Genomic DNA, 12,842 nt, shown 5'->3' on the forward strand with positions numbered 1-12,842 from the left:
TTTTTAGTAATATAAAAATATTCCTCTAACTTTGAGTTCCAGGAAGGATAAGTTAAATATTAGCTAAATTCATTGAAATTTTCAAGAGGAAAAAAAAAAAAGAACGAAAAACAATGTAAATCAGCAAGAATAAGGAAAAGAAAGAAAAAAAATACATTACTGAAGGCAAGAATGAAATCAAGCATATTATCCCCTACAATTAATGAAATAGATAAAATTTGATCCTAAAGCTATCAAATTGCATTCAAAATCAAAGCCTAGTTATTTACTATTTAAAAGAATCATATTTGTAAATAAAAGGATGAAATACTGTTGAATATGAAGCTATGGGAAGGAAATGCTGTACAATTAACATGAAACCAAATATAGACTCCAATAATAGATCCTAAATTACATAGAAATTTAGGATACAGCAAGGATGGTATTTAATTTAATTTATTTATTTTTCAAATTAACATTAAAATTTTATTTGGAAAATGTAATTTAAATTAGGGAAGATCTAGGCTCATTTCATATATGAACATGCGTACTCACTGTTTAAGTATCACATGTTTGAGTCCAAAAACAAAAATTTTAATACATTTTATTTGGCATGATTTCCATCATAAGAGAAAAACTATATAATTCGTATTAGTAGATTTGTGATTTTACATGCTGACTTATCAAAATATGTTCCCAGTAGAATGGAACTTCTATTTGACCATGTGTTGAAATAATGTGTGCTGATGGATGTTAACCAGAGCTATTGAATCATTGTTGTATACCTGAAACAAACACAATGGTGACAATGTTAAATGTCAATTATATCCAAAAATAAAAAATAAAAAAACCCCGAAGCCTTTAAAAAATTTTACACGCCTGATGACTGTAAGAATTTTCCACACACTGGATTCCGGCTCCTTAATACCAAGACATTTATCCTCCTCTGCCGGATACTTACAGTGTTGATGCTCATGGCGCATTCGTCATCCTTCTGAGGCTCTTAGCCCTCTCCTTTCATGTAACAAGGCTAGTTTGCTCCTGAGACACATGAGCTCTACAAGCTATCTGTGCAGTAAAGAGTAACTCCGTGGGCGTGGAGTGTTCAAGCCCTGCACTTTCTGAAGGAAGGAGTGACATTTAACCAGTTTCTGAGAGAGGAGCTAAAGTGATATGAGGAGATGACCGAGGCAGTAAATACAGGGAGCATTCCTGCTGCTACAAAGAAAAGATCCATATAAATGACAAAATTAGCACCACAGACTGCAGTTTCTATAGGTATTCATATAGGAGATATCATCTTTGTATTGCAGTGGTTAGATAATAGCATCCTAGAATTGACAGTAATAAATTCACAGATTCATGGAATTTAAATCTACAAATAACCTTCTAATCTTAACTAGTCCTACTCTTCAAATAAGTAAACAGAATCTTGTACAAGTTAACTACCTAAGTAATCAAGTGATTATGCCAGAAACACAATATACTTCCTATATTTTCCAGATGGCTAGCTGACTGTCCCAGCATTATTAAATTTGAAATAACATCTTTATCATAAACTAAAGGATAGTACTAGATATTTACGATTCACTTGGGAAGGATGAATATAATTAAAATCAAGAGTCTTCCCTTACAGGAACATTTTTTTCTCCTTATTTATTCTCTTATATTGCTAAGTAAGATTTCATATTTTTCACTCACATAGGTTTTGTGCAATTTGCAATAGTTTCATTCATGTATATCTAATAATTTTTGTTCATATTAAAAGGAATTTAAAAATAAATTTTATATTTTATTTTTGGTGATTAAGAAAACTCTAACTTTTTACATGTTCATCTGTTATTTGGCCACCTTACAAAACTCTATTGCTTCTAATAATTTTTCAATTAAGTTTCTTGAATATTTCAAGTATAGTAATATTGTCAGTAAATAATGACCCTTTTTTCTTCATTCTTTTCAACATACACGTATTACTTCCTTTTCTTTTTCTAACTGCATTGGTATGAAATTCTAGTAGAAAGTTTGATTCAGTTTTTAAATTAATTTACAGTTTTTAAATTAATTTCCTATTATTTCCATAGGAAACAATAAATACCTTAATTAATTAGTAACGCACTCTGGCTTTCTTTCATAACCTTTGCTGGCTCTGATCTTGAGTTCATTCCAAGGTTCTATTGGGAAAATTCACTGATGAGAGACTGATGTTTTACCTCCACGGTGTTGTGAATTTGTCAGCAAACGTGCTGCTGAGATTTTAGTCTTAAGCAGAGCTCTGTTTTTTATCTTCCAGAAACTCCTCATTCTTTGTCTACTGGTGGCAACATTTCTGCCAATGTTAAGACACATTGGGTTGTTTCTGTCTTCTGTCATTTCAGTGAGATTTGAGGAGAAAGTGAGGAATAAATACTTGTTTTTAATCGGCAATCTAGCTTTGGAAGTCAGAATAGAACTACTTTAAAGGCATAATTAATAAAGTTTGGTGAATGGTTAGATAATGGAAAAGAAGGAGTCAAAATTGACTTTTAAGATGCAGTGACTAGGTAGTGGGAGAATGGGAATACCATGAACCAAAACCAGAGAGAGACTAGACTGAAGACCAAAAATGATGCTTGTTAAATGATACTTTAAAAACAGGCTTCAATGGAGTTCCCATCGTGGCGCAGTGGTTAACGAATCCGACTAGGAACCATGAGCTTGCGGGTTTGGTCCCTGCCCTTGCTCAGTGGGTTAACGATCCGGCGTTGCCGTGAGCTGTGGTGTGGGTTGCAGACATGGCTCGGATCCCACGTTGCTGTGGCTTTGGCGTAGGCTGGCAGCTACAGCTCCGATTCGACCCCTAGCCTGGGGACCTCCATATGCCGCGGGAGCAGCCCAAGAAATGGCAAAAAGACAAAGAAAAAAAAAACAACAGAAAAACAGGCTTCAGTATGAACTCAGACATATTTGTTAAATAAGATGTGGATAGACGGATGATATAGAACCGCTTTTGGCTATGGCACATTTTCCAGACCTAAATATGTATAGTTAAACTTGCAATGCTTTTAGTTATCATTCTCTTTTCTAAAGATAAGCTTTTTATATTGTTTTAATTTTGTCCTTATATTGTTTTAATTTTGTCCTTAATTTCATCACCCCTTTTAAAAAAATATTATATTCTTCTCCCCAAGCTCAAAAGATCAACACACAACTTAAGTAATACCAAAGCTTGTCAACCTTAGAGTGAATAGTAACTTAAGGCTTAGGGTGTTCCAAGAAGCTGTAAGGTGGATTTATGGGAATTTTCCCAGTAACACTCATGCAATTCCTATTTTCAGGAAGCTCAGTCTCTTGGCACACCCTGTTGGAAAAAAGTTGTAAGATATTTGACCTGAAACCAAATGCCAAATTTCAGAAATGTGGTTAGGATTATGGTGCCTTTTGTTATTTTACAATCAAGTCCTCTTACACCAAACCATGTATGCAGACATCCTGTCCTGAGCATCTAGTATTAAATCTCTTCTCTCCTTATTTTCCAATTGTGGAAAACTAATGCATCAATAATTTTTGTAAGTTTTCTTCATACCATTTGAAATGAGAGTAATATTTCTGTAATGCTGGTTACATTTCTGATAAACCTTGGATTTTTTTCAGTCCCTTCATGTTAGGAACTTAATGCACAATGATTTTTTTCTTTCTTTCTTTTTTTTTTTTTTGCTTTTTAGGCCTGCACCCACAGCATATGGAGGTTCCCAGGCTAGGGGTCCAATCGGAGCTACAGCTGCTGGCATACACCGCTGCCACTGCAATGCAGAATCTGAGCCACATCTGCAACCTACACCACAGCTCACGGCAACGCCGGATCCTTAACCCACTGAGGGAGGCCAGGGATAGAACCTGCAATCTCACGGTTCCTGGATGGATACTTTCTGCTGCACCATGATGGGAACTCCTGAACGCACAATGATTTTTTTTTTGTCTTTTGTCTTTTGTTGTTGTTGTTGCTATTTCTTGGGCCGCTCCCGCGGCATATGGAGGTTCCCAGGCTAGGGGTCGAATCGGAGCTGTAGCCACTAGCCTACGCCAGAGCCACAGCAACGCGGGATCCGAGCCGCGTCTGCAACCTACACCACAGCTCACGGCAACGCCGGATCGTTAACCCACTGAGCAAGGGCAGGGACCAAACCCGCAACCTCATGGTTCCTAGTCGGATTCGTTAACAACTGCGCCACGACGGGAACTCCCGCACAATGATTTTAATATGTCAGATAAATACTTTGTTTTTAAAATGGACTGGATTGGAGAGAACAGTAATCTTGAATTTAGAATCACCACAAAATTGTAGTTTTCTGATATAAGTTTTGAGGGACATGAAACTGAATGAACGCTAGCATAATTTTTACTCAATTAGAAACATTGCTAACTCATAATAGATGGAACAGGAATCCTGCATATTATTCTTTACTTCGTTACCTTTTAAAATTAAATCCTTCCAGCCCTGTTGAATTCCATAATTAATCTGTCATTCGGTAGGCTGAAAAAGGAGGCATAAGCATAAAGGTGCATATGCCCACACCAGGTTCAGGTTAGCTCAGCAGAAAACTTATTATTTGATGAATGCCCTGGTTATATAATGATCGAAGATATCCCCTGCTCTTGGATGCTCTGGCAAGTGGTTCAATGTGCAAATTAACCTCTTTGTGCCTCAGTTTACTCATGGAAAATGGGGATGTTGGGAGAATCAAATAAATTAGTATATAAAGTACTTAGACTAGTACTGACAATTAATAAGGCTAATTTTTATGGTTAAGGTACTATCATCTCACTCCTAAATTTTAGAATTTCTATTCACTAGAATTGGGTATCCTACCTGCTGGAGAGCTACAAAGAAATAAGAAATAATGCAGAGATTTCTTCTTGAATTTGCCACTAGAAAAATCACATATCTAAAACATGAGAATGTTTGCTATAAAGATTTACCCTTTGTAGTTTAAAGAAACTATCATTCACAGTGAAGCAACATCTCTATTCAATTTCTTTTCTCCTTTTAGAGTGAATCATCACAAGAATTACTTAACAGAAACCAGAAGAAGAAAAATAGGCTGTGTACGTTATAATAAAGACTGAGAGATAAGTTTGATGAGTGATTCACAACTTCATACCAGTGTTGTACCTATGAATGTATATGTGGTAATAATCATAATACGATGAACACTGAATGAAATGAAAACAGAAAGAAAGGCATCTAAAAGCAGGCATCTGGCCTACGTAAATGAAAAGGTATGAGAAACAGATGAGGATTCTTTTAATACAGGTGAGTTAGAAACTGTGAAGATGGCTGCTAAGGGAGCATGAAGCAAGATGTCAGGATTTGTGGTTGCTTGACCAAAATGGCATGATAATTGATCAGACTGACAGTCTTGGGATATTCCTTTGTGAAGTAAACATAGGTTAATTGATTATGCTACAGCATGAAAGGTGAATTTCTTAGTGTGGGCATAGAATTATTTTAGAGTTCTATATTAGCTTTGTTACACATTTATAAGTTATTAAGTCTATTGATTGTACTCTTATTTTAGATAATTGTTTTAGACTATCTCTCTCTCTCTCTCTCTCTTTTTTTTTTTTTTTGGTCTTTTTAGGGCCTCACATGTGGCATATGGAGGTTCCCAGGCTAGGGGTTGAATTGGAGCTGTATCTGCTGGCCTACACCACGGACACAGCAACGCAGGATCTGAGTCCCGTCTGCGACCTACACCACAGCTCAAGGCAATGCCAGATCCTTAACCCACTGAGCAAGGCCAGGGATTGAACCAGTGTCCTCATGGATACTAGTTAGGTTCGTTACTGCTGAGCCACAATGGAACTCCTAGTCTATCTTTTTTTTCAAGGCTCACAGAATAGTAGGACCTCTGCTAAGATTAGGACATATCTAACTTTATGTAATGCCAAGAACATTCCAAGGATATAGGTATTCATCATGTCATTTTTAGTTGAAGAAATTGAGGTGTGGGGAGATTAAATAACTTGTGTAAGGTTATACAGCTAGTAAATGGCTGAAATTAGAATCAAACAAGGTCTCTGAGTCCAAAGCCTATTTCTTAATCAGTCATTGTATTATATTGTTTCCTGGTCATTTCCTTCTTTATCACAAAGCTAAACTAAAAGTAGGGATTTTCCTTCTCCATTTTCTATATACTAACTCCTAATGTAATACTGGAAACTGGAAGATAATGAGATGCTATGGAAAAACTATAATCTTTACTCAGAGAGTCTTAGGTCTGAAAATGCCCTGTCAGGAATCTGCTAAGGAAAATGGGAGGTGAATTAAGCCCCCATTGCTCTTGGCAGAATTTGGTTTGGTTGACAAAATTACTTGAGTTAGTTGGAGTTGTACCTATGATAAAGGAGGCTATATCCAAAGGGCAGTCAAGACTCTGCATTAGGTCTTTAGGCAAGTAAAGGTTAACTTACAACAAAGCATATTCTTAAGTAAACCTTTAAAAATTTTACATACACTGAAGATCAACAAGATGACCTTCATCTGGGGCTGTATTTTCTCTTCTACACTGGCCACTTCTCTTCTTTGAAGGGTTGCTTAAGTTAGGAGCAGAAACAGCATGGCCTTGGTCAGGTATCTTTGAGGTAGAATAAGGTTTTTTTTTTTTCTTTTATATTTTTAGGGCTGCAATCAGAGCTATAAGGGTTGGCCTATGCCATAGCCACAGCAATGTGGCATCCGAGCTGTGTCTGTGACCTACACTGCAGCTTGCTGCAACCCTGGATCCTTAACCCACTGAGTGAGGTCAGGGATCTAACCCTCGAGCTCACAGATACTAATCTGGTTCATTACCATTGAGCCACAACAGGAACTCCAAGTTTTATTCATTTAATTTATTAATGCGTTAGAAATATTCTTTAACTATCAAATGTCAGGCATTTCTTAGGTTCTTAAAATGTGTCCCTCTTACAATTTTCCCCCCTTGTACATGTTTTCTAACTGACTTTATGAAAGGGCTGACTATCCTCATCTAAAATTGAGGTAGTAATAAGAAATAGTATGAAATTATCAATCATTTTCAACTTGGAAGGTGATTGTTAGGATACTGGCATTTGAAGGAGCAAAGTGGGTTTTTTTTTTGCTTTTTAAGGCTGAACCCGTGCCATATGGAGGTTCCCAAGCTAGGAGTCAAATCAGAGCTGCAGCTGCTGGCCTACAACACAGCCACAACAACGCAGGATCCGTGTCACGTCTGCGACCTACACCACAGCTCACGGCAATACTGGATCCTTAACCCACTGAGCAAGGCCAAGGATTGAATCTGCCACCTTATGATTCCTAGTCGGATTCATTTCCACTGTGCCAGGACAGGAACTCCTGAAGGAGGAAAGCATTTAAAAAAGAATGCTAAAAAAAGAATTTCAACTTACCAAAGATTCTATCTTTTCATTTAGGTCCATATATTCTTGTGAATATGGTTTTTCAAACTTGCTGTCATAGTCAATATTATTGACTTTAAAGCTGATGTGATAATAGAAAGGTGTCTTTCCTGAGACAGAGAAAAAAGAAAAAATAGTTCTCCTTTTGCTCATTGTGTTACTGTTCTCATTTTTAAGAGAATCATGTAAAAAGAATACTGGGATGAAATTTCAAGTAACTTGGCATTTAAATAGTCCTAATTCCTAGTGATTGTTGAAATAACTTTGACATGTATATTAAGTTATAATAACCTTGCCCAAGAATGTAAACCATTTTGTAAACATTTTGATAAAATTCTTCATTCACTTGGTTCATGTGATCTCTGCCCAATCCCTCCCCTACTCTTCTTTGTGTCTTTTTGAAACTACTGAAAAGCATTGTAAAAACGCCATTCAAAGAAGTGGATTTATGTTGGATTTTCCTTTAAGATGTCACTTGTCCTATCAAAAACACAATAGTTTTGAGGCCAGGACCACACATATATTGAAGGCTGATGGATAATCAAGTGTACTTGTCCGTGGATGTTTCCACACCTAGATCTTTCTCACACCTGGGGACTTTATTTGCTCAAAACTGAGTTCTGGTGGCAACAAACTGCTCCCATTTTTGGATCCTACTGTCTTAGAAAATGAGTCACTTTAAATATCCCCAGCTTGGTCATTGGCTTCTATAATCAACTCTTTTTTTTTTTTGTCTTTTTAGGGCTGCACTTGCAGCATATGGAAGTTCCCAGGCAAGGGGTCGAATTGGAGCTGTAGCCCCCAGCCTACACCACAGTCACAGCAATGCCAGATGCCAGTTGGGTCTGTGACCTGCACCATAGTTCACTGCAACACTGGGTCCTTAACCCACTGAGCGAGGCCAGGGATCGAACTTGCACCCTCATGGATTCTAGTTGGGCTCGTTAACTGCTGAACCACAATGGGAACTCATGTAATCAACACTGAAGACTTATTGAAAGTAGTTCTCCAGGCCAGGATCTCCCAAATATGCCTCTGCAAAGTGAGAGATGCCTTTTACAAAATCTATTGGAGTTTACATTGAACTTGTCCCTAAAGAGACAGCCAAGGAAAAATACCTCACATATTTATCATTTTGGCCTTTGGAAATAAGGAAACAAAGAAACTAAATTTGAATTTGAGAAGGAATTATTTTTGTCTCAACTCTGATGCTTTGCCTTTCATTTCCTTGAAAATAAAGTTGCTATTTTGAGACTAACAGTTTCCATTTACAGTTGGCACAGGAATATTTGAAAGAGTGAGTCTTAAATATATTAGAATGTAGATTCACTTTTCACATGAGTAATTTTCTTCTAGGCCCACTGAAAAAATATGTATTTAATTGCTTTAGAATAAATTGCAGGAGTTCCCCATTGTGGCTCAGTGGTAATGAGCCTGACTAGTGTCCATGAGGATATGGGTTCAGTGGGTTAAGGATCTCGTGTTGCCATGAACTGTGGTGTGTGCCACAGATGTGTCTTGGATCCTATGCTGCTATTGCTGTGGCTGTGGTACAGGCTGGCAGCTGCAGCTCTAATTAGACCCCTAGCCTGGGAACTTCTATATGCCACGTGTGTGGCCTAAAAAGCAAAAAAAAAAAAAAAAGTACACTGCAAATGGTGACTATGTAAATTATATATATACAGTATAATATATGATGTATATATTTATATTATAGGCAAATATGTATAAATGGGTATTTCTTTAAATTTTATGGAGTACAGTTAACAATGTTGTGTTAATTTCAGGTGTACAGAAAAGTGAATCAGTTTTATATATACACATATATTCTTTTTCAGATTCCTTTCACATATAGGTTCTTATAGAATATTGAGTAGTTTTCCCTAAACTGGTATCTCAACAAGTGTATTTTATTGGATGTAATCATAATTTTTTTTGTTTTGATTCTTTAGTATTAAATGCTCTTATAGTCACTAAAAATCACAAAACATGGTCTCAATTTCGAAATTAAAATTCCAGGTTCATTTAATAATCAAAATTTTCAACTTGATTTAAAGTTGAGATATTTTCCTTCTCAATATCTTTAGACACTTAGTCCTACTATTCCTCCTTTCCCACTTAATTAACTGCATTTGGACCCCTCTAGGTGCTTACTTGAATGGCCGAGAATTTGGCATCTAGCTTTTGTGCTCTATGATCTTAGTACATACATATTGTTTTTTTTTTCTTTTTTCTTTTTTTAAATTTTTTTACAGAATAAAATACATACATTTACACACAATTACATTCACAGAGAACATATTGTTTCTTTTTCTTTTTCTTAGTGCCACTCCTGCAGCATATGGAAGTTCCCAGGCTAGGGGTCGAATCACAGCTGCAACTGCCAGCCTACACCACAACCACAGGAACCTGGGACTGTGCTATATCTGAGACTTACACCACAGCTCACAGAAACACGGGACCCTTTACGCATTGAGCAAGGCCAGGAATCGAACCTGCATCCTCATGGATACTAGTCAGGTTTGTTACTGCTGAGCCATAACAGGAATCCAAAATGTAGTAAATATTTAAAACTAACTTCTTTCTAATTTTTCCCTGATCTTGGACATTCCTTTTCCACTTTTTACTGAAGATGTCTCAACTGCAGTTCTTTAAATGAATAAATGTAATAACTCTAGCATGAGTTTACTCATTCCTCAGCATTTAGGCAGCTGGAGGTACTTCCCATTCTTTAAACAAAGATCTAATTACCCCTCCAGGTGGCCTCTTGTAAAGCACCTAAGGTGATGGGGCCTTCTTTCCTAAGCGGTCTATATCTGTTTCATAGGAAATATTTTAGGCATTATTTGTCTCAAAGACTTTGGTTGTTCAAACTGCCAAGGGTCCCACTTTCTCTTCACTCTGCCTTTTAGATAGTCCATGTGTGAGTCAGATTCCAGTCCACTGTCTTCCTGGATCTGCATGACTTCTTAGGGTCATACTTTCAAAGTCCATTTCTCAGGCTGATGTAAAGGGGAGAACATCACCCATTCTTCACATATCACAGTGGTTGTAGTTGTATGAGAAATTATAGCACACCATTCTCCAAAGATAACCTCTTCAAGTATCCTTTTCTTATCTCCAGTTTCTGGCACTTTTATACCCTTGATAAAAAGCAGCAAATTCTGTGTCTGTCTTGAGTGAGCACCTCTTACTCAAAGTTTTATGGGCTTACGCTATGACTATGAGTCTTGGTTTGGCTGTGGCAAGAGTTGGCAGTATAATCTACCTAATGATAGTTTTCACACAGTGTCTGTTTCTGGATGATGAGACAGACAGTAGTAAAACAGTTCTTGGGGAAATGGCCTCTTTACTACACTGTGTCAACTTTATTTCTCTCTATGCAAATTCTTTTTTCCTTATAAATAGAAATGGGTATTTATATAACAAACAAACTTCTTTCCTAAATGTCAGTAGTTTTTGAGATAATAATACTATGCTTTAAAGCAACAGTTCCCTTTCCATCCTGTAAGCCATAAACTATGCAGGAAAGGGGCAGAGTGGAAGAAGATGATTCTGGGGAAAATTATTCATATATACACCAGGCATTGTTCTTTTAGACCTAATAAATGATTCTTATACACATATGTATTATATGTTTGAAATTACGTATTTTCAGAAGCGGAAACACAGGTAGATTTCATTAATTAAATACAGGTTAACTTAAAGACATTACTAAATTTACACATCATTATATATTTTTTATTCCACAAAATAATTATTCCTGGAGTTCCCATCATGGCTTAGTGGTTAACAAATCTGACTAGGAACCATGAGGTTGCAGGTTCAATCCCTGGCCTTGCTCAGTGGGTTAAGGATCTGGCGTTGCCATGAGCTGTGGTGTAGGTTGCAGACGTGGCTTGGATTCCGTGTTGCTGTGGCTGTGGTGTAGGCTGGTGGCCACAGCTCTGATTAGACTCCTAGCCTGGGAACCTCCATATGCCACAGGAGCAGCCCTAGAAAAGGCAAAAAGACAAAAAAAAAAAAAAAAAGAAAAGAAAGAAATTATTCCACTGTGGGAATGTAGAAAAATTTTTTCCCCTATAAAATGGTCTTCATCCTTAAAACGGTTAGGAAGGAATGGGTTAAAGGAAGTAACAAGAGGAGGACAGAGGACTTGGCACAAAGAGCTACTTTTAAGAAAAATTAATCATGAGGATGCCGTAATTTTTTGTGTTGTATGCAAAATATATAGAAAAATTTGTATTGGCCTTTTAAATTTCATCCCTCAGTAACAGGGAAGATTCTATTATTTAGAAAGAATTTATGAGAAGAAAACTTTGTACAGAGAAAATATTAGAGGCTTTGGAATAAGAAATCTTATGTTTGTTAACTCACTGATTCTCTTCAGAAAGTTATAAGTTCAGCAAAGGAAGGAACTGTGACTGCTTGATTCACTAATGTATTCCTACAGCCTAAATCTTCACCAGTAACTTTTAAAAAGAGTACATTAAATATTTGGGTTTTGAATACCTTAAGCCAAAAAGTTGCTAAAGAAAGGCTCATTAAATGTTATTAACCACAAGAAATTCTCTTTGCCTAATAATCTTGTCTGACTCCTTTCTTTCCCCCATCCTTAAAATTCTTTTTTTCCTTTTTTTGTTAGTTGACCCACATCATACGGAAGTTCCAGGGCTAGGGATTGAATCCGAGCCACAGCTGCAACCTGTTGCAACAGTTGCAGCAACACCAGATCCTTAACCCACTGTGCCATAGCTGGAGCTGCTTCAAAATTCCTAATTTCCCCAATAATGGAACCAATAATTCTGTGTGATTAGAAATCAGACATAGTGAGTACTCACCATAAGTGACAAAATAAACAATGAGTCCGATGACCACTGCGGCAATGACCATCATTAAGATACCCAAGGCAATCTGTTTCCATCCTGTGAGTTTCATTGTGTATTTGATTCTGATCTTTTGAGTAGAAAGGACAGAGAAGCAAGTGTTAATATGAGCAAAGTATAGGATAGTTCTAGAAATCAATATGGACTTGATGTTGCATGCAAAAGCATACTGTTTTACATTAATTATAGATTCAGTGGGAGTTCCCGTTGTGGCTCAGCGGTAATGAACCCGACTAGTATCCATGAGGCTGCAGGTTTGAGCCTTGGCGTCACTCAGTGGGTTAAGGATCTGGCATTGCTGTGAGCTGTGGTGTAAGTTGCAGACGTGGCTAGTGTTGTTGTGTCCGTGGTGTAGGCTAGCAGCTGCAGCTCTAATTCGACCCCTAGTTTGGCAACTTCCATATACCGCAGGTGCAGCCCTAAAAAGAAAAAAAGGAAAACAAATTATAGATTCAGTGGACTGCTAAGCTTGGAAAACAACGTATAGAACTAGTACATTAATATTTGGCCTGCTTATTTTTCAGCACATATGAATAATGCAATAAAACCAAAATTAATTCA

General features: G+C 37.0%; 1 protein-coding gene across 1 annotated transcript in view; it reads right to left on the reverse strand.

The window, feature by feature from the left end:
• LOC125137885 (transmembrane protease serine 11C-like) overlaps positions 1-12,333 on the reverse strand; it is a 56,257-nt gene extending 43,924 nt beyond the window's left edge. Inside the window, exons 1-2 of the mRNA XM_047799013.1 lie at positions 12,237-12,333; positions 7,387-7,505 (exon numbers count right to left, since the gene is read on the reverse strand). Of these exons, the coding sequence (XP_047654969.1) occupies positions 7,387-7,505; positions 12,237-12,333 (216 nt within the window). The remainder of the gene's footprint in view (positions 1-7,386; positions 7,506-12,236) is intronic.
• Positions 12,334-12,842: the final 509 nt, after the last annotated feature.

The sequence above is a fragment of the Phacochoerus africanus genome, chromosome 10 (assembly GCF_016906955.1).
Source record: "Phacochoerus africanus isolate WHEZ1 chromosome 10, ROS_Pafr_v1, whole genome shotgun sequence".
Classification (NCBI taxonomy): Eukaryota; Metazoa; Chordata; class Mammalia; order Artiodactyla; family Suidae; genus Phacochoerus; species Phacochoerus africanus.